Raw genomic sequence first — 21,614 nt, 5'->3', positions numbered from 1 at the left:
TCTCTATATAGAGCTTCCTCTTTCACTGAGAGAAACACGGTTAATAGCTGGCTAAGTGTTGTTGCCTTGACCAGATTGTCAAATAATTGAGAGCAGACGAAGAACACTGAACTGAATCTGCCGTGGTCCCTTGGGTAACCAACACAAGGTGAAGCGAGCAAAGCAAAAAAAAAAAAAAAAAAAGCATAAATATCACTTGGTCTATTCCTGTCTTGACAACTAAAGAGCTACTGGAAATAAATAATTTTCCGCTTTATTTACTGACACGTGTGCGCCTCTAGTTGCTTGTTTGGTCTTGTGTGCAACTGTTTCTGATCTTTGCTCAAAGCTTGGTTTTCTGTGACTTGTAGAAAGCAGCGTCTAGAGTCTTAGTGTTTCCTGTACAGACTCCTCTCCTCGCACTCCAGGTGTCAGTAAGATAGTGACGGTGGATGTAAAGGGCAGTGCTCCTCTGTGGATGAAGATCAAAGACCTGGCTGACGGTGTCACCTACAACTTCCGCATTCGGGCTAAAACGCTCACGTACGGCCCCGAAGTGGAAGCCAACATCACTACCGGGCCTGGAGAAGGTATAACAGTCTGATAAGGCTGTTACACATTGCTGACTCCTCTCTCTTATGTCAAGCAATAAGGTCTTTAAAGAGCATCTTTGACTTTGTGTCCTGCTATTTTTATCTTCTAAGGAGCCCCAGGCCCTCCGGGAGAGCCATTTATTTCACGATATGGCTCTGCCCTCACTCTGCATTGGACAAGCGGCGATCAAGGCCGTGCACCCATTACGCGTTATGTGATCGAGGCCAGACCTTCTGGTGAGCCACACTTACCATACCTTACTGAGTATTTGCAATATACCACCAGTTTACTTTAAAAAAATGTTTCCCCCAAACAGATGAAGGATTGTGGGATATTCTTATTAAAGACATCCCCAAAGAAGTGACATCCTATACACTTAATCTGGAAATGCTTCGAGAAGGGGTCACTTATGACTTTCGAGTAATTGCTGTCAACGACTACGGCTACGGCTCTCCCAGTGCCCCATCCCCCTCCATATCAGGTAAATTGTACTTCAAAAGCCATTCCTCACACAGAGAAATGTTGAGGCTACTACAACCAGAAATTACGTTTGTCAGAAAATTAGCATAGAAGAAAAATGTCATGTTAGGGCCCACGAAATCGCTAGGAAGACTGCTGACTTGACACTTTTCTGGTAGAACGTAATTGCCCCCCTCCACAAGAGAGGGCAAGGCAAAAAGATCAATGCTAAAGAGGTTGGCCAATCACATAGGGCCGTATCCAAGCATACGAATGGCAAGTTGTGTGGAAGATAAAAGTGTAAAAGGACAGAGATAGCAAAGATAACTGCACCGCTGGGGGGGATTGTGTCACAAAGTCAATTCAAAGGGTTGGGACCGATTCACAAAGTGTGAACTGCATTTGAAGTCAGTTATTCAGCAGTCCCCCCCCCCACACACACACACAGATGTATCCCAAACATGTATCACAATTGTTAAAATATTTGTATCCAGCCACTCCTGACCCATAATGTTAAAAAAGGACTGATCTACATATCTGTGGTTGTCCTTGTTAAATTAAGATCCCAGGGTCTGAAGGGAGAGTGGAACGGCCCAAAATATAAGTTTCTTGAGGAACCAGTGTGAAGTTTCTACAATCAGTGATAATTTCCAGAGCAATGTCGTATATTGGTGTCAGGTTTTTACCAGGAAATTCAGAGCTCTCCATCTGTCCCTCTGCTGACAAGCTTTAAGTAGATGCTGGTTTCGTTTTCCAGTGGGACCTGGCACCTGCCCACATGGCCAGAAATAACAATGCCCGCTTTAATGAGCAGGGAATCAGTGTGCTAGATTGCCCAGCACACTGGCCTGGCCTAATCCCCATAGAGAAGGATATTCTATGGAGTATTGTCAAGGGGAAGATGAGAGGCACCGGAGCCAATGACACAGACAAGCTGAAAGTTGCTAATAAAGCATCATAGGCACTTTTCACAACTCAGATGAGCTACAGGCTGATCACATCCATGACACATTACACTGACACAGTAACTTTTGCAAAAAAGCCCTAACCAAGTACTGGATGCATATACTTAGTATATTGACGTATTTTTTTAGGTGGCTAAGATTCCTGTATTACTTTTTTCTCAAGCACTTTGATAATACCCTAATTTGAGAAAGTGAATTTTGGGTGTTCATTAGTTGTAAGGCATAATCATCAAGTTGATAGAAAATCATTCTTGAACCACATCATTCTGAACATGAATATATAACATATGACTTTCAATTGTTACATTGAACTACTGGAATACATTTACTTTTTAATTTGCATCTTGTTTTTTTTTTTTATATCTGAACCTGTACATATTAGTGGCTTTACTTAAATGTAAATTCTGCTCAATTGATGTGTTTTCAGCTCAGAAAGTGTCTCCTTTCTACGAGGAGTGGTGGTTCTTGGTCGTTATTGCTCTGGTCGGCCTCATCTTCATCCTCCTCCTTGTTTTCATCCTCATCATCCGAGGCCAGAGTAAAAAATACACCAAAAAAGCCGACTCAGGTAGGAAATCCAACCACTAAAGATTCAGTGTGTTTGTGCAACTTAAGCCTTCGGGGGAATTGATCTTCATCTTGTACAAGTCTGCAGACAAATGGAAGTTCATTTTTTCTGCATCTGCAGTATATTTTACAGAACAATAGTGTGAAGGCACACACAAAAAGATCTTTTTATTATTCTATTGTTCTTCTTATAAACACATTATCTTGATTTTATTACATTGTTTAAATGACAATGGAATCATGACAATAAAAGGTAAACTGAAGTAGAGAAATATTAGCGTCTGACTTGAATTGCAGTGAGGATCAATAACATGACAAATGGCTTGGCAGCAGCTTAATGTTGTGCCCATTAATTAGATGGAGAGTAATTATAAACTACAGCACAAGAGACTCATATACCACTGTATCAAGGAGGGGGATCTGCAATATTGTCAATTATCCTAACTAACATGACTTTTTCAGGAATCCCAGTTTGTTATTTCATTTGTTAATTACCTATGGTCAGTAGGTAATTATGCCACAATAATAAGGCTTATTTCTTGACATTATCTAGTCAACCAATAACATGTAGTTTGTATTGCATATGGACACCGTCATGAACATTTATGTCCTACTGTGGATGGCGAACAACTGCAAGTTTCATCTGTTTAACTGAAGTTAGCGCTATGAATCATGTCTGACAGGCCAGAGATAATCTAAGGAGGCCATCAAAGAGTCAAGAAAATGCTTTGGCTTAGTTTGCAAATTTTACCAATTAAAATAGGTGATTTAAAAAATGCCTGTTGCTTTTTAAAGAATGTGTGGGGGATGTGATTATTTTGGTGAAAACCCATAAATAAATAAAAACCGTGGAATTTATTCCAAAACAAACACAGTGTCATCTTCATGCAAATATCCAGGCAACCACTCAAACTGCACTTCCCTTCCTTTGACCCACGGAGACATGGTACGTCTGGATGAAGGACACTTCCCTGCCCTGGAGCTCAACAACAGGCGTCTTTCTGGAAAAAACTCCTTTTGCCGCAAAAACGGCATCTACACCCGGTGAGCCACTTTTCTCTGTTAAAGAGTGTAAATCTACATATTTGCAACTTTTCCTTTTAAATGTTTTTGAGCTTGTATCTTACAGTAGCTTTATTTTTATTTATATGCCCAAATTAGATAAATAGATTTAAAAGGGTGAAAGAGATTTTGTGCCATTGCGCACAGTTTTAAGTTATTTAATATTTATTAAATTGATAAGGTGAATATCAGCCCAAACAGCTGACATTGGGATAATGGTTTAAAGGGTGATTTGAGCATTGGCATTCTTTTAACAGCAAACTCTGCACACATATGGAATAAATGAGTGACAACTTATCTTCAAGTTCAAGAATTTATTAACAGAAATAAACAAACATCCAGAGCACTATAGAATACTGTTTATCTGAATCAACACTATATTTCAATCAACAAATCCTCTCTGCCACGCTGGTGAAACTTAAATAAACTACTAAGCCAAATTAAGATAAAAAGAAGCTAGGGAAGTATGTACACAAAAAGACACAAAAAGACAAATAAAATAGTCCTGGTCATGTTTACGTTAGTTTGATGAGTTTTCCTAAAGTTACACGAAACACATTTAAAGCAACAATAATGTTCCCTTGTAGTATGACTCGTAGGGTTATCGAACGATGGCGGAGTTAAACAAAACTAATAGCGCCATGCAGTCAGCTGCTTATGTTCCAATGGTGAAAGAGGCAGGGATGCACTTAGCTTCTATTCCGCCTGCATATGTGGCGGGTATCCGAACTCCAGTCGGATCCTCCACAGAGGAAGATGAGAGCCTCCCCTATGCTGCATAAAGCAGCGGACGAAAAGAGACTGATTGTAGCATGGCCAGGGGGCTTTATGCAGTGCCCCCACCCCCCTCCTGTGAGAACAGTCACTTTGGAGGGGTGACTGCAACAGTCCCTTACATTTATTGTGGCCTTATATGTGCCTTAAAGTCTGATCTTACATTATTTTCCTGTTGCCTGATTTGACAACAGAGAAAAATCCCGAAGACAGCCGAGAACGTAGCCAAGAATTAATGAAGAGTGATGATGGCATCGAGTGCCAAACTAGCCATTGTGTTTGTTCACAACACAATGGCCACCCAACAAGAAAGTAGTGATAACAATGCCTCTAGCTTCATTGTGCATTAACATGGAGACCTAAAAAGGCTGCTAACCTAGCAAGGGATTTTAAAGCACTCTGTCGAGAGTACAGTCTACATGTAATTTGTATAAGAGGCAAATTGCTGCTTCACGTTTTCATTTCTGTTCCAGTTCTGACCAGCATTATCTCTCTGAATTAGCTTTGTAGGGCAGTTTAGAGTTAGTTTACTCACATCAGCAGGTAGTTTTAACCTGCAAAGGAACTTCAGGCTATTGCTAAACATTTACTAGTCCTATTAATCTTACATTTAAAATCTACATCCTTCCCCTTACTCAGATCATAACAAACAGTGAGATAGGTTACATAACTACGCAGATGACACATCACTATACATTACAAGCTACAAGCTCACTATATGGCTATGAACCCAATCAAGCATTGGGTAGATCTATAGAACTAATCAATGCATGGATGGGGCATTATTTTCTTCAGTTGAATGAAAACAAAATTGAATTATCTTTGAATAAAAAGAGGAGCGATCAAGAGTCCGCACACAACTACAGTTACTAGAAACCACGGATCAAGCCCAAAATCTAGGTGTGGTGATGGAACCAAACCTGAACTTTTAGTGTCACAAAAGACAATTACAAAGCTTACCTTCTATGACTTGAAGAACATTTCCAGGATTAAAAGAATAACATACCAGCAGGATCTCGAAAAACTCATCCATGTGTTTATCTTTTGCCGAACTGATTACTGCAACAGTGTCTTCACAGGTCTGCCAAAAAAGTCTATCAGACAGCTGCAGCTGATCGAAATAGCTGCCTGCATGCTCACTAAAACTAATAAAGTAGAGCACATCATCCTAGTTATTTTGCAGGCTCCCCCATAGAATGTGTACAAATCAAAGTACATTGAAGATTTGTTGTATTTGTATCAACCTTCCAGACCACTCAACTCTACTCTTTGATTGGGTTCATAGCCACACAGAACCAGAACCAAATTCGGAGAAGCTGCATTCAGCTTTTGTGCTTTACTAATCTGAAACAAACTTCTAAGAAATTTCTAAAATGCTGAAACCCTGAGTTTTTTAAACTCAAGGTTAAAAAACAATTTTAGAGAGGCCTTGGACTGTTCTATTGTGCTATTTACTGAAACAATTAATTTTAGTCTGTAGTGCAACTTGTCTTTACTTGCCTTTATTACGTTATTGCACTCTACTTTTTCAGTATTTTCTTTTCTTATGCTTTCATCGTGCAAAGCGCTGTCCCGTGTTATACAAATACACATATTAGTGTTAAAAGGAAGTCAAAATACTGATAAATAATCTGTCATTCTTTTGTCCTATTGGAAAACATGCAAGGGACTTTTTTTATGGAGAGGAGTTATTGATTTAAAGTTAAAACTTCTGTCATCATTCTGTACTGATAGAGGACACATACAAAGTAAAAACCATAGTAAAAAATTGTAAAAGTTTCACAACACCCATAGTCAATTCAACAAGGCTGCTGACCGCTACATCGACATGTTATGTGTTATGTCTTCATGGATCATTGCTTCCTTTAAAACAAGGATTTATTTTGTCTTAATTATCTTGAAACATAAAATTGTTTCCAGAAGATGCAATGTTGTGTGTGGGTGGGATAAATATATCCTGTTTACACTATTACTTTCAAAAACCTCACCTACATCTGTTGTAAATAGGTTATTTGGGGAAGGTAAGCATGCACATTTTATCCTTTCACTGTGGAGCTATACAAACAGACACACAAACATTGATAATAATGCCATTAGAGAGGTCATTTAAATGTCAAGAAAACTGTTTTTGGTTTACAACAGGTGGCAATAGTGTATTCCAAGTGACGCGTCATCTTTCATACACGGTAATAGTAATTTTGTAAGAGTTTATTTTGTTTCATTAAACACTGTTTTAAAATCCCTTTGTGATTTAAAAGAACAATTGGTTAATGTTCTGTGGCTATAACATATGATATTTGTCCTGTTGTAGCATTCAGTTGACCACTTTCATATCTTTTTTATATCAATTTCCCAAATTTATTCGAATTTATTTTCTTTTTATAATGCACAATTTGTTTTTATGCATGAAATACCATTGTGTGTTGTCATTCTTGAGATATCTAGTCACCAATCCTTCCTCTCATCTCATTTATATTCAGTGTTTTGGGAAGCAGAAAACGAGACAGGGGAACAGCAATACCAGCCGATTAGCATTCAAGAGCTCCTCTGCCTGTGCTCTTTGTCTGCCCATCTCTGCTTGAGACAAAGAGTGCTTTTGGGTCAGAACTGCTTATTTTTCTTTGGCCTTTAGCCTTTGGTGCAGTGCTGGGAGAGTTATTCCAACACAAACTACTGTCAGCAGGACTTTGGTGCTCTGGCTGTTTGGTAATGTTTAGTTAAACATTTGATAAGAAGGATTTCACAGACAGCTGCAACATCAGAAGTCTATGTAGAGGCATGGGTCACGGTCAGATGGATGAGCTTTGTTACAGGCTAGTAGTTTGCATCTTGTCACTGTGAATGGACAACAAAGATGTACTTGTGCGCATTAGTGTGCACATTATTGTGGAATGTATTGGAGGTGCATTCAAATGCAGGTTAATCTGCCATGTTCTCCTTGAACATGGAGGCCAGAAAATCAGATCAAAGAAACTCGGGATGCTCCCACTCTTTGAAGAAGTCCAATCTGCAAATGAAGGGGAAGGTGTTGGCAGGCTCCCAACGGGACATTTGAGAGAATGAAGAAAAGAAGGATAAATTAGCCAGATATGGCAAGGGAGGAGGGGGATGCAGCCCTGCTAAATAATTCAAAGCTCTGGATTAATGGCCCCTCCTCCCCTACACTCACGTGGCTGCATCTTTTTGATGTCTGACTTAACTTGTCAGAGTCCACCCTCTCACATCATCCCCTTTAACCTAAGAGATATATATGTGTTTGTTTTGTCAACCGTTTTGAAGGCTGTTGTCATCTAGGCTCTTAAGAACAAGCACTAACATATCTTACGCTTGTGTAACTCAACCCATATTAAGTTTATCTATGAAATTGTCAAGGTTGTCCGCTTTGTGCATTAATATTCCACTTACCATCACAGTTTGTTTGTCTCTTCTACCCCCACTTTCAGCATTTTCCATTTCAGCCCTTTTAAACATGCCACTGCTACTTTAAGCAAGCCAAGAAAAGTCGTGATTATTATTCAGCAAAATTCAAACATTCTGCTAAGGACTTGCCAGAATGATATGATTTGGTAGAAATGCAACAGTAATAAAAGTAAAATCCTTATGTATCGCCTGTTTTTAGATTAAAAAGATGTAGTTAGATTTTATTTTCTTTATTTTCCCATTTTCGTGACTACACCCACATAAGTTCCTCCACATAGGTGAGCACCCTTGAAACTGGAATGCAAATTAGGAAATGCACTATTGTCTCACCAACCTTGACCTCAAAATCCAACATCCTTGCATTTAAATACACATTAGAATCTGTACCTTGTAATGGCTTACAAATTTACCATGTTCTGGTTGCAAGTTGTAAAGAATGTGGGATCTGCACATTGTTGTTTCCTATAGCCATGTTTTTAATCAAATAGTCAAGTGAATTTTTAGCTTTCTTTTAAAATGTTGCAAAAAATCAAATGCTAATTAGGCATGTGTCCAACTACTGGCATGGAACAAATTAAATAGGCTACGCAACGTGTAATTTCATCAGAATGCGACATTATGCATGGCTGTAAAACAGGAAGTAGAGGTTGCAAACTAACATTGACAACACTAAAAAACACTCTAAAAAAAGAGAGATGTTTTCAGGCATATTTTGCTATCGGGACAGTTGTAATTGTTTTGTCATGTCAGCTAGTACAGGCGATGTTACATTCAGTCTGGAGGCATAGAGAAAGAAGTACATTTCTCTGTGCATTATGGGAATATCCAGGAAGAAGCAGACAGCAGAAACAGCTCATCAGTCATATAAATGTTCACTACATCAGAACCTATTTGGTAAATGTGTTTTCATCTCCTGCTTTGCACAAAAACTCACCTCAAGGAAGCGTAAAAAAGTTGAGGAAGTTATTTCAAATTTTGCCATTTTCATCAACCCTTTTTAATGCGATACTTCAAAATGAGTATAAAAACATGGCTATTGTCTAAGCTAATTACTACTTGACATTCAAGGCGATGATAAGGTACTCTTACCAGCCACTTGTTCAATTGCTGCTCAAGCACAACTCATGCAAGCACATAGCCCCCCCCCCCCCCCCCCCCCCACACACACACACACACACACACCCCACCCCAGCAAAGTTAAAGAAAGTCATGATACACCAACTAAAAGATACTGCACTGTACTACTATCAAATGTACAAATAAACAGTTTATCAGTGCAGTTGTTACCATCTTTAAAAGCTTCTTTGGTGAAAAAACCTCTGACTTCCAAAGCCAGAATTCAAATTTCAGGACGTATTCCATGAATTACCCAAAACTCAAAAATGTTTTGAAAGGTAAAAGTACTAATGAAGCACAGTCAGACTTTTTACCATTGCAAATTCTTAATTTGCAGTTAAGTCAGACTGTATATTACTCAGTCTGTCAACTTAACACCACACAACCTCTAAAAGTGTGAGTGTTTCTGGACTGTTTTCAAAATCAGTAAATAGTGACAAATTCATATATACTGCTACGAGGCTGGTAACTTAGTTTATATAAGGCAGTTGCAACACCCTTTTGAGATGCAGTTTCTGACCTCCTGAGGTAAACAGCTGCATCAAAACTATTCAGTCTGATGATAGAAAACCAGTGCACACAGCAAAGAGTTCAGACTCTGAAGAAACTGTTAAAATACATTTGTGTTGTCAAAACCTACATTTCTCATTGATGTAGTTTGACAATATGTTCTTGGCCATCATCAATCGTTTCTGTCTTTATTTTTTTCTTCAGGCTTCCTACTTATTAGATACAATAAAGGTACAATCAATTAGACGTTTTCTGAAATTACAACATCTTCCTTTTTTCGGTTTTGTTCAGACTCGCAAATGTGAATCGCTCGAAAAACACAATATTTAAGTCTTTGGGGTCCAAGAAAGCTCAAGGTTGGGATTTTTAAGTTGGTAGTGATTTCAGCGATCCAAGTACAGTACATGTCATTAAGTAAAGAAAAAGTAAAGTATTCACGGGTTGAGAATGTATTGCTTTCTTGGCATAATTTCCATATTAAGCCCATTCATGCACATCAGTCAAGTGAAGGTAGCCGCCCATTTAAACTTTCTTATCGTCCAGTTTAATTTTAGGAGGTCTTATATACTGCAGCAGTCATTATTTTAGAAGAAATTTAAAAATGATTGCATACCTAGATGCTTCATTTTGTGGACATAATGACTGGATCCAGTGGAAACTAGGGGTCTTTTCTTACTTGACATGGAGCTTAGTTACTGAGCTTTTCTGCAGGAACTCTATATTATCTGAGTCACTTTTCCTAGTCATTCAGCTTGAATCCCTACAAATAGGATTTTCATGAGCAAGTGGATAATGTTTTGTGCACACTTCTGTTTGTCCATCTTATGAAGGTTAGAATAAAATGAACCTAACTTACAACTGACCTTTTTTAAAGATTTGAAGGAAGAAACAAACACGGTGACCTAATTATATTGTCCTTCTTGAATTATCTGTTAAGTGCTTCCAGGAATATGCATCGGTCTGGCAGATGAATCTCTAAAATAGTCATTTTTATTTTTTATAGTCAATGACTCTGCATTGAATCCGTTAATGTTTACAATATACATTTTATTACCGTATAACATAAAGCTATTCTGCGTGGTACTGACATGGAGTGCACAAGTTTGTTTAAAGAGAGTCCTGAGTCTATTTAATCTGTTTAGCGTTTCAAATCACATACACAGTATTTCATCTCTGCTTTTTTTCACCTCTATCTCTTTAGGTCTCCTCCAAGACCCAGTCCTGGAAGCCTGCACTACTCAGATGAGGATGTCAGCACTAAATATAATGACCTGATCCCTGCAGAAAGCAGCAGTTTGACTGAAAAACCCTCTGAGGTTTCTGACTCTCAGGTAGGTAGCAACTCTGGCTTGCAGTCTGTAACAGGCAGTGAACAGGAATTAAAAAGTAAAATTCATCTCTATCAATTTCTCAACGTGACAAATTCCTCCAGGGGAAAGTTGTAACCTTTTCAAAAAAAGATTATTTTACTTCACTTTGCTATAGTTAAAAACTAGACAGTTTTATGACTGAGGGGCAGCGTTTCCTGCAATAAATTAAAGCAATTTTGCATGACAATCTGCCCCAAGTGGATCATCTGGATATTAAGTATTCCCTATTAGCATATCCGACTCGCTGCTGACATCTCTGAATCTTTTATTACCGACTTTTTAAGGAGGAAAATGGCACGCAGCTACTTCATGTGCCCCCTGTGTGCTAAAATGTCTTTGAAACTAATTAAAGTTTTTTCTAGCAGGTATTCATTTATTCATTTAGGTGGTCCCAGCTCATCGCGGGGTGTGTGGAATTGGTAAACAGATGAAGGTTTAATGCCGTAAGAGCAACTGAAATGCGGAAGAGGCTAAAGAGCGGTTTGTTGCGGATTCCGAACAGGTCGCCTATACTCTTGCTCATTTATCTGCTACCTGCGCAGTCAAAACATTGTTCGAGCCGAACAAACAGCGTTTCCCCCTGGAGACACTACCTGTTATTATTCTTCTTCCTCTGCATAGCCTCCCACTGTTTACCTGCCACTTGTCCAAACAAATGATCCTCCGACATCTGCTCGGCCTTAGTGTCTCGACAGACTAGAGCGTGAGTAAGCGTTTGTCACGCGCGCAAAGTCTAGTGTTCTCTTCAGGAGTAATTTGCAGCTTTTTTGTTTCCGAGCGAGTACGACAAAGGATTCACCCACACAATTATTCAGAACGTGCAAGCTTAATATAACAAGAAAGTAAGAAATAACGCTGTAAACAACATCTCTATCCAATTCTAGGACGCCTTTGTGTTCGCTTATCACGTCCGTGCTCCACAGAGCTATTGGTGAGCTCCTGCAGTGTGTCTGACAGATTCCCGATAGTAATGATGGTCCGCTCCTGTAGAATGTACCGCGTTTTAGATGCCTACAGTTGTGAGTGGAGGTTTCCTTCTGTGCTGTGATTCGCCGTGGTGTCTTTGTGGGTAAACAACTCAATAAGAGAAATAGAATTAGCTTCGACTTGAGCGCGTGGAAAAATTTACCTGTCGTGAAATGTTGATGACCCTTCTGACGTCTGGCGGTTCCGATCCTTGCAGGGAAGCGACAGCGAGTACGAGATGGATCAGAGCCGACAGAAGGCCCACTCCTTTGTCAACCACTACATCAGCGACCCCACCTACTACAACTCCTGGCGGCGGCAGCAAAAAGGCGTCTCTCGTCCGCCTGCGTACGGCTACTCCCAGCCCGAGCCCCTGGTGGAGCAGGAGTCCCGCCCGCACCCACCGCCCGTGCCCCCATTGCCCCCTCTCCTTCCCCAGAGCGCCCCGTCCCCACAGCCCCAGTGCCAGGGACCGGGCCAGGGCACTCTGTTCAGGCCTAAGGGAAGCCGGACTCCCACCCCCTCGCTGCTGTCCTCCGACCCCCCCAGCCAGCACAGCACCCTCTACCGGCCCCCCAGCAGCCTGGGCTGTGCCACTCAGGCACCCACAGCGGGCTTCTCCTCCTTTGTTTGACACAAAGCTCTCCTTTGAACCACCACCCTGAGGACAAATCTTTGATTTTCTTTGTTGGTTTATTTATATTTGGCTTTTTCTTTTTCGCATATTTTGTTCTGTCTGAATGACAGAGTTTTTTTTGCTCAATATTAAGCATTGCAGGCATTTTAAATAGTGCTTTCTCCTCTGTGAAGAGTGTATAAGTATGATTGTGTTTAGCGCATTATTATTTTTATGTTTTTTTTTGGTTAATCTATGTATTCTGTATTTCAAGAAAAGACAATCATTTGAGAGATTTCCTGCATCAATTAGGGTACATTTGATGGATCAACAATGTGAACAAGGAAAAACAGAACTGAGAGTTCTGCAAAAAAAAAAAGAAGTCCTTGTTATAAAACTATTGTATATTTGTTTTTCATGAGAGCTTTATGAAGAAAAACACCATAGATCCACATAGAGTATGGACCACTTGGCTTATTGAAAATGGACGAAGCAGCTCAGAAGGAAGACGTACTGTCCGCCTGAGGACGAAACAAGAGTGAGGAATGGACTCTGATCTGGAGCGAGAGGCACTCGTGGTCATGGTTGCCCCACGGCCGCCTTTGGGTTTCTCACTCCGTCTAGTCACCGCTGGAGCTGCAGTTTATTGTTTACTGTATGTATTTGTCTCATATTGTTTATCAGATATTTATATCAGTCGGCTTCAACCTCAGAAGTTTCCGAACATCACTAGTGACAACTGCTATGAATCACATTAAAACGTTGTGGCACCTTTGTAGTAGTCTGATGATGCTGATTGTGGGCCGGGCCTCTGTCCATCACTATCTGCACATGTTTCTTATAATATCCCTGCTATCAAATGATATGTTGCAACCATCCAGATGTTCAAAAACATGCAAAATCCAAAAAGGATTTTTAAAAAATGTACCTTATTTTTACAAGAAATTAGCTCTTATCAAAATTTTTCTTTCAAGGAAAATGTTTGCATAAACTGTCGTCCTAACATACAACGGTTTATGCAATATTCAACACTGTGGGAATTTTGGTTGCATCTACGGTGCCTTGTAAAATATTCATTTACTTTTAACATTGTGGAAATATATGGCTTTCACTTCTTTCTTTTATGACAAGTAAAATGAAAAGTTCTGCATGCCTGTGTACGGTATACTACCCCCTCAGGTTAGTATTCAGGTGGACTGAATAGCTAACCAACCCCTAACCTCATTTATTTTCTGTCATAGCCACAGATCTTTTAGAATATGCCTCTGCCAGCTTTGCAGAGATAGTAACTGAGTTTTTTTTCCCCATTTCCTTTTAGCAAAATAGCTCAAAATCAGTTAGTTTGAAAAAATAGGGGGTGTGAACGGTAAAAAAAGTCTTGCTAAAGATTATCATTGGGAATTAGATCTGTGTTTTGACTGGGTCATTCTAAATGACTTTTTTTTAACAGTTCTATTTTAGCTCTGACCATATGTTTTGGGTTGTTGTCCTGCTGGAAAATCAACTTCCACCCCATTCTCAATGTCATGTTTTGTGAGGGTTTAGCAGAACCAAAGTGCAGACAGGAACGCAGAGGTCACATGATGAAAACAAGGATTTAATGAATTATCAGAAGAAGCGACCCTTACACAGGCTCGAGGAGCAAAAAACTGGAGAGCAGGGCAAAGTGACGGACTGTGAGGCAACGGAAGAATCCAGAAATTGAACAATGACATACAAGGGGGGGAGTGGAAGAAGGCATGGCAACACAGGTGAGCGTAATCAGGTGGACATTCAAGGATAGCTGAGATCATTGAAAGGAGAGAAACTGAGGGGAGGAGAATAATGAGCAAGATCTGGGAAGATGGAAACACAAGACAGGAAGCATTAAAGAGATCCAATGACTCAAACACATCAGGGTCATGACACTTAAGGCTTTTGCAACCTCTTTTCTTCCAACATTGCCCTCTAATCATCACGTCCATCAACTCTAAGCAGTTTCTGCAATCCCCAGGGCATCATGCTGCCACCACCGTGTTTCACCTTGTTGATGGTGTGATCAGGGAGATGTGCTGCACAGTTTTTTTCCACCACACAAAGCGTTTCGCGTGTTGGTCAAAAAGAAGACAACTCTCTTCCACATGTTTGCTGTTTCCTCTTCCTGGCTTGTGGAAAACCAGACCTCTTGGGGTTTTCTTTCAAAAGATTTTACACATCCTCGCTCCTGAGCTGTGGCTCTCTGCAGCTTCTTTAGAGTCATAGGCATCTTGGCTGGTACTTCAAATTCTTCTCTCTTTGCCCCGCTTTTCAGGTTTAGACAGACAGCCGTGTCTCGGTGGGTTTGCAGATGTGTCACACTCTTTCCATTAAAATAATGATGATCTGAGCAATGTTTTGTGACATGTTCAAAGCTTGCCGTATCATTTCTTAGTGACGCTGCGTGTTCACCGGCACTCTCGAGAAAACATCTGAGGACTTAATAGAACAGCTATGTTAGTACTGACATTAAATCACACAGGGGAATGCTATCTGCCTATTAGATGACTTCTGTTTAGGTTGGCTGGCTTTTACTTCTGGTTATCTGGGTAAAGGGGGGCTGAATGCCTCACACTGTTTTAATTTTAATTTTATTTTTATTTTTTTTAAACAAGGCATCATTCTATGACCAATTTACACTTATGTGCTACTCTTTGTTGGTTTATCACATAAAACCCTGATAGAAAAACAACAATAAAGTTTATGTTTGCAACAGGGCAAGATTTGAAAAGTTATAGGTGTGAATAAACGTGAAAGGCACTGTTTTATTTTTCATAAGCATTTTGATGGAAACCCAACTGAACGCAGCGATTATTTAATATTATGTGGAGCAAGGCCTTCATTTGATTTCTGAATTGTTCATTTTACTACAAGGAAAAATTTTGATGTGGTGTGTTCTTATTTCTTTGCATCACTTTTGCACAAGTAAATCGCTGAGCTGGGATAAAACCCAATTGAGAAAAAAAAACAAAAGAAAAACACATTTTTACAGTCTGAAAAAATAGCCCAGAAGTATTCAGGTTAAACACAAATGCAACACCGCAATGAAGGGAACAGTAGGGTAGCTGTTTAAAATATATTGCTTTTAAGACTTTTTTCTTCATGAATCATCAGAACATCATAGAATGTGATGGAATATTAATAGAGAATAATAAATTTGTTGGCAAATTAGTAAGGGGATTTACACTGTTGACATATGAGGGGATTAGTAGAGCTTCATAGCTGTTGTGTAAACAATGGTTTTAAAGAAAATAGAAACCCTATCAGGCTTTCCAGACAGCCGTTTTACAGGGTCAGCCCTCAGCGGACCCTTTTTGCGCGGTCGGGGAATATAATGCGATTACTGACACTTGATCCCACAGTACAGGGGTGACCTGATTCTCTCAGCAACAGTGGAGAAATGATTCAGATGCATGAGGAGCACGAGTTCCATGGGAAGAATTGGAAGAAGAGCCGGATCTGGTGCAAGCATGCTGAAAATTGGGACAGGTGGTGTGGTAATCTCCTTATTTCAGGCCAAAAGACATTGATTTTAAACATGACAGGGAGAAATCATGCAGATTATGTAGGCATGAGTCCATTCTGGAGAATAAATTGTGCTGTTTGAACATTGTTTTTGACTTTATCATACAGTAAACTGCAAAACAAGAAAGAGAAAGCAATGATTGGTTGGTATATTTGCAGAAGACAGCGGGCAATAGTTCTTAAACGATTATGTTTTAGCTGTTGGGTAAAATCAGTATATGAAAAAGAAATGAAAAACATCTGAATCCGTATTTCAGAAAACCTATCAACACTTAAGCTCGGTTTTTAAAAATAAATATTTAATTTTCTGTTCTACAAGTGAGATGGTGGTATTTTATTTAACTCGACACTCCCACAACTGTGGTTCATCTTCTGAGAGAGACAGAAATCTATCGCTGACTCACATTCACCCACACAGAGACTGAGGAAGCTTCACATCAACAAATCTGTCATATATTTTTTTACATTTCAATTCGGTATCTCCTCACGGGATTGATTTAACTTGTCCTGATTCTGGCTGTGTGTGTTGGAATAAATCACAGTACATCCGTTGAGCAGCTTGACTGGTGACTCCAAAATGGGGGCAAATTAATTATAGAACACAACAACAGAAATTGAAAGCAACATTGTTATTTTTTTTTAACTCTTGTTCAAAGTTGTTACTAAGAGTTGTAATGCAGTGACAAAAGTATTTGCACCCCTTGCCATTTTTTGTCTGTTTTTCTTGTGTGTGTGCTTTTTTATCACACTTAAATTCAATAACTGGATAAAGATTTGCATAAATACATAATATGCAGTTCTTTCAAATAAACATTGTTAAACAGTATATTTTTTCTATTTATCTTAAGAAAAGACACGTTAAGATAAATAATATAGGATAAGAAATGCCTTTATTGTCCCCCCGATGGGAAAATTTGGGTGTGACAATTGCAAGACAACATACAGAAGACATAGGAGTTACACACATGACTAACTAACTATTATGGAAAATACAATGATATATGACTATATATGTAAATCTTATATGAAAAATACAAAAGTTATGAAAATACTACATTAGCTTAAAGGTTCTATACCATGTTTTTTAGGCCTTACAAAGTCAACTGTAGGGATATATATGATGAAACATTCATTTATTATGAAACATTTGTTGTTTTCTGGTAATTTTTCCAGCCTGGAGGAAAGATGCTTGCCTAAACTGCCATGCCGCCTCTCCTGTCAGTGGGTGTTGCCCATTTCAAGAGGTTGCCCAGAGCTTTTGCAGCATGGTGCTAACGCTTCTGGCAATCCGGCTCTTCGTTAAAATTTCTGGACAAGATCTGAGACCTCTCGCAGCTGAAAACACATTTTGCTGACTTAGTAAAATCTATAGCTATTTGTTGTCATTGTGCAGATTAAGTGCTAAAAGAGTCACTTCGTCTAAACTTTGAGCAGAAATTATTCGCAGTCAACAATTGGAAAAAGCGGGAATGTTTTTCCCTGGGCAGGCCAGGCACAGTCAAGGTAGGTGATGTGGGTAATGACTGCTCTATAGACCTGTCATGGCCACTCCTTTTCCAGGACAGGCAGGCTGCTGGTTAGAGAGCAGAATTCGTGAGGATTACTCAGACATGCATAAATCAAGCAAAATACCAATGTGGGCATGGTTTTGATGAATAAATAGCATTGTGACCTTGTTAAAAGCTTAAAAATAGCACATTTTTTTCTACTTGTTTATTATTTTGTTAGTTTCTACTAATAAAATCAGACAGGTCCAACAACTTCTGTTTACTTAGTACTAAACATCTGATGGGCTCTAAAAATGAGCAAATTTCATTGCTGGCACTGCATCAGCAAAATGAGGTGCATATTTGGACCGGAAAAGTTTTTACAATCATCCTCATCCCGTACATGTCTGGTGCTGATGATGAATACATTTGGCCCGTGTTCGGGTCATATAAGAGAATGCAGATTCCTGATCTGGTATGGACCTGGCCTGCAGCTGGCCCACATCAGTAACATGCTACTGGGTCGTTATGGTAAAAGACATCAGCCCAGGTCTGTTATGCAGGTCCAATCCAGAACTTACAATTGATATGATCCTGACCAAATTTTTTAATTAATTTTTTAAATCTGGGTTAAGGTCACAAACGGATGCCATTCTCATCAGTATATTTTAATTGGTAAGCAAAATACAGCAGCAAAGTAGCCCCAGATCATCACACTCCCGCCACCACGCTTGACTGTAGGAATTATGTTCTTTTTCTGAAATGCTGTGCTAGATATACACCAGAGGTGATTGGACAAGAACCTTCAAAAAGGTTTCTCTTTTACTTAGTCCCCCAAATGTTTATTTAAAAGTCCGAGGATCATCAAGACTTTTTGGGAAATTTTTAGACGTATCTTTTGTTCTTTTTGACAAGCAGCAGTTTTCACCTCTGAGCTTTCTAATGCATGACAGTTTTGCCCAAATGGCCTTCTTATTGGGGAATCATGAACACTGATTGCAACTGATGCAAGTTAGGCCAGTATTCCTTTTTAGATCTTGTTCTAGGTTACTTTTTATGAACAATTTGTGGTGTGCAAACGCCAAATTAAAATACACCCATTGTTCACTGGATATCTGATGCTACAGTGCAGAGCCTTTCTTTTACCCAGAGATTTAAATCCTGTGCTTACAATACACGTTTATGTGCCGCCTCAAGTTAACACCCGGCCAGCTATTGAGCAGTTGTCACGCTATCAGCCAACACTTAACAGCTCAACCAGACAGAATCATCATTGCAGCGGGATGGTTTAATCAGGTCAACCTTAAGTCTGTTTTGCCCAGATGTGACATTCCACACGCATACATCTGGGACACTCTGATCGCTGCCGTCTGATCCTAATTTCAAACAATCACTGAAACACTAAATATCTGGAATGAGGGAGCCATCTCAGCTCCGCAGGACTGTTTTGAAAACGCAGATTTTTCACTGACAACACAGACCTAGAAGGACAACCGTCTGCTGTCCTCGCATATAGTGGGTTTTTGTGCAGAGACTGAGCAAAACTAAAGCTGATAAAGTCTTCCCAAACCAAAGATCATGGTTCACCACAGGACAGACTGTTTTCACATCCGGTGACCTGCAGACCTACAAAGAAGCTCGATGGAAGCTGGAGAGGTGAATCAGAAACACAGGTAGCAGCAGATAGAAGAACAGATTACCACAAACACCAAGAGCATGTGGCAGGGGATTAAATCTCTGCAGATAACAGGACACCAGCGCCACAGACTGAATCCTCCTGCACACTCTGCACCAATATTGATTGGTGCCTAATCTTATACATTTTGACATCTTTTACCCAACTTCCTGTTGTCATGCAGGTTCTGTTTAAATGGTTTCTTGATTCTACAGGTCCGAGAGTAATTATGTTTGACTGTGACAAGTAAAACTGGACCCAGAATATGTTTAATCAGGGTTAATTCAGGATTTAACAACAGGGTTATTATATTGTAACTTAGAGCCACATTTATTTATGTTGTTCTTTGTTTCTTTAATAAATGACATCACTACTTAAAAAGCATTTTTGTATTTACTCAAATAGTCTTTGTCTGGTACTGAAATTGAGTTATTGATACTAAGTGTTTAAGTGTAGAAAAATAAGTCAGATTGCAGCAAATTTTTGTTATGGCATGTTTTCATGTTATATGTACTGATTAAAAAAAAAAAACGGATCCAATTACAAAATCAGATTACCAATATTTAGAAAACTGAGTATTAGGTGCCATGTGATCATATTTGGCTTGCACTGTAAATTGCCTTAATCGTTCAAAGGCAGGAGAAATGTTTGAAATGTTTACCAGTTGGCGAAAATCAAGGCATTAATGATTTCCCTGCACTTCAAATACCAATCTGAGAAATGTGTAAAAGCATCAAACACCAAAGGATAAATTAAACTCACGCTGAGAAATATCGACAACATTCTCTTCACAACATTTGACAAAAATGAGCAGTCAAAGTTGTTGAAGCCGAGAAGCAAGGGTTTGAGAACCTTGTTCTTTTGTGAGGACATAATCGCTTGGATTCCATTTGATCTTTTTATTTTGCTGAAGAAACTTTTGATCTTGCATCTTTACATCCACTACAAAAATAGCTTTTTTTTCTCTTCGGTGTCCAGAAAAAGTAAATAAATCCTCTGAAATGTATTTTGACATTTCATGAACAAGGAAGCATAGATCATCTTTCTCTGAACACATTTAATTTTCGTTTTGAGTGCAATTGGTTTTGTCAGCCATTTAGGAACACAGCAGTTTAGCTGATGCATCCGGGGCATCATTATGTCAAAAAATATCTCAAACTAAATGCAAGGCCACTGCACTCACATTCCTGGGATAAACAGTAAAAGATATTCTCCCATCAGCCGGTGGGACAAAATGTTCTGTGAAAGAAGCCAAAAGCAGACCCCAGCATGTGTTATAAACGGCAAACTGCAGTTGGAAGAACGTCATTAGCATCATATAGTTACAAGACTGAGAAATCTCTGTGGCAGACCAAAGTGTAGATTCTGTCTAGGTGTTGTGACCTTTGCCCCTTGGGAGCTGTTTGCACATTCCTTTCTCCTGATTTTAGGGTGAATATGCAGTCTGGAATGCACTTCCTGCTAATTTGCATTGTAAACTGCAATGGGTGGCTCCTGACTGGGGGCTACTTATCAACCTGAAATACACAAGATCAAACGAATGTTTCACTCTGTAAAATCTTTCCAGCGAAGATGCACTTTTTTTTTTCCCACCGCATAATAAATCTAAAAATACAACAGCATAGAAAATGAACACGTATCTAAAATGTTGATGATTGGATGAGAATGAGTTCATTAAAAATATGCATGGCAATGTGAGCCAGCTGTGGAAAAAAAGGCAACGCTGCCATACTTGGGCAATGGTGTCAAAGGACGATGACATGGTGTGGAGGATTTCCTCCTGAGTATCTACCGAAATGATGGGGGTTTATTATGCTCTGCTGTGTGACATATTGCACACGTTAACCTACAAAAACTCTTTGTGAACTCACATATGTAGCTTAGCTGTCAACATGTGAGAAAAAGATAGAAGAAGGAATAGTATGAAAATGTACAGAGAACACTGTTGGTGCAAAGGCTTGCAATTGATGGTTTCCATCCATTCCAGTCTCTGTTTTTATATATATATATATATATATATATATATATATATATATATATATATATATATATATATATATATATATATATATATATATATATATATATATATATATTTATTCCAGAGTTGGTTGCTCTCCCTTCGTAAAACAGGCTGTATCCTTTATCCGTGTCATCATTCTTCGGCTATTTTCATACTATTTAGTTTTCATAAACAAAGCCATTTTACTGAACGTTCATTCTGGAGGCCTAGTGGAAAGATCTGGGCTCTAAAATGTATTTAAATTGGTAGATTTCTCTGGAAGTGACGTCAAATTTAACCTCCATCAGAACAACACTATGTAATGATGAAGCCAAATATTCACCGTTGTGAAGCTCATTGCTGCTTAAGTTTCCAACTTAAACTGTTTAAAGTTTCTTCATGTAATTGTGAGAAGATTCAGTGTTTAAATGTATGTATTTTTTAAAGTTTATTGGGTGCTTTTGCCAAAACCAAAAGTAAAAATAAAATATGTAAACGTCACTTGGTTTTCT

At 39.1% G+C, this 21,614-nt stretch overlaps 1 protein-coding gene across 4 annotated transcripts in view; it reads left to right on the top strand.

The window, feature by feature from the left end:
• The window catches only part of sdk2a (sidekick cell adhesion molecule 2a), a 135,482-nt gene extending 122,309 nt beyond the window's left edge, over window positions 1-13,173 (top strand). For 2 of the 4 annotated variants that reach the window (XM_036147943.1, XM_036147942.1), the window contains exons 39-45: window positions 387-569; window positions 684-809; window positions 890-1,054; window positions 2,425-2,565; window positions 3,464-3,608; window positions 10,648-10,777; window positions 12,000-13,173. In XM_036147943.1, the coding sequence (XP_036003836.1) occupies window positions 387-569; window positions 684-809; window positions 890-1,054; window positions 2,425-2,565; window positions 3,464-3,608; window positions 10,648-10,777; window positions 12,000-12,416 (1,307 nt within the window). In that variant the 3' untranslated portion in view covers window positions 12,417-13,173. The remainder of the gene's footprint in view (window positions 1-386; window positions 570-683; window positions 810-889; window positions 1,055-2,424; window positions 2,566-3,463; window positions 3,609-10,647; window positions 10,778-11,999) is intronic. The other 2 variants (XM_036147946.1, XM_036147944.1) reach the window with 2 other exon arrangements.
• The last annotated feature ends 8,441 nt before the right edge of the window (window positions 13,174-21,614 follow it).

This window comes from Fundulus heteroclitus, chromosome 16 (assembly GCF_011125445.2).
Source record: "Fundulus heteroclitus isolate FHET01 chromosome 16, MU-UCD_Fhet_4.1, whole genome shotgun sequence".
Lineage (NCBI taxonomy): Eukaryota > Metazoa > Chordata > Actinopteri > Cyprinodontiformes > Fundulidae > Fundulus > Fundulus heteroclitus.
The sequence above is the reverse complement of the archived record's forward strand: the minus strand, read 5'-3'. Positions and strand labels throughout refer to the sequence as shown.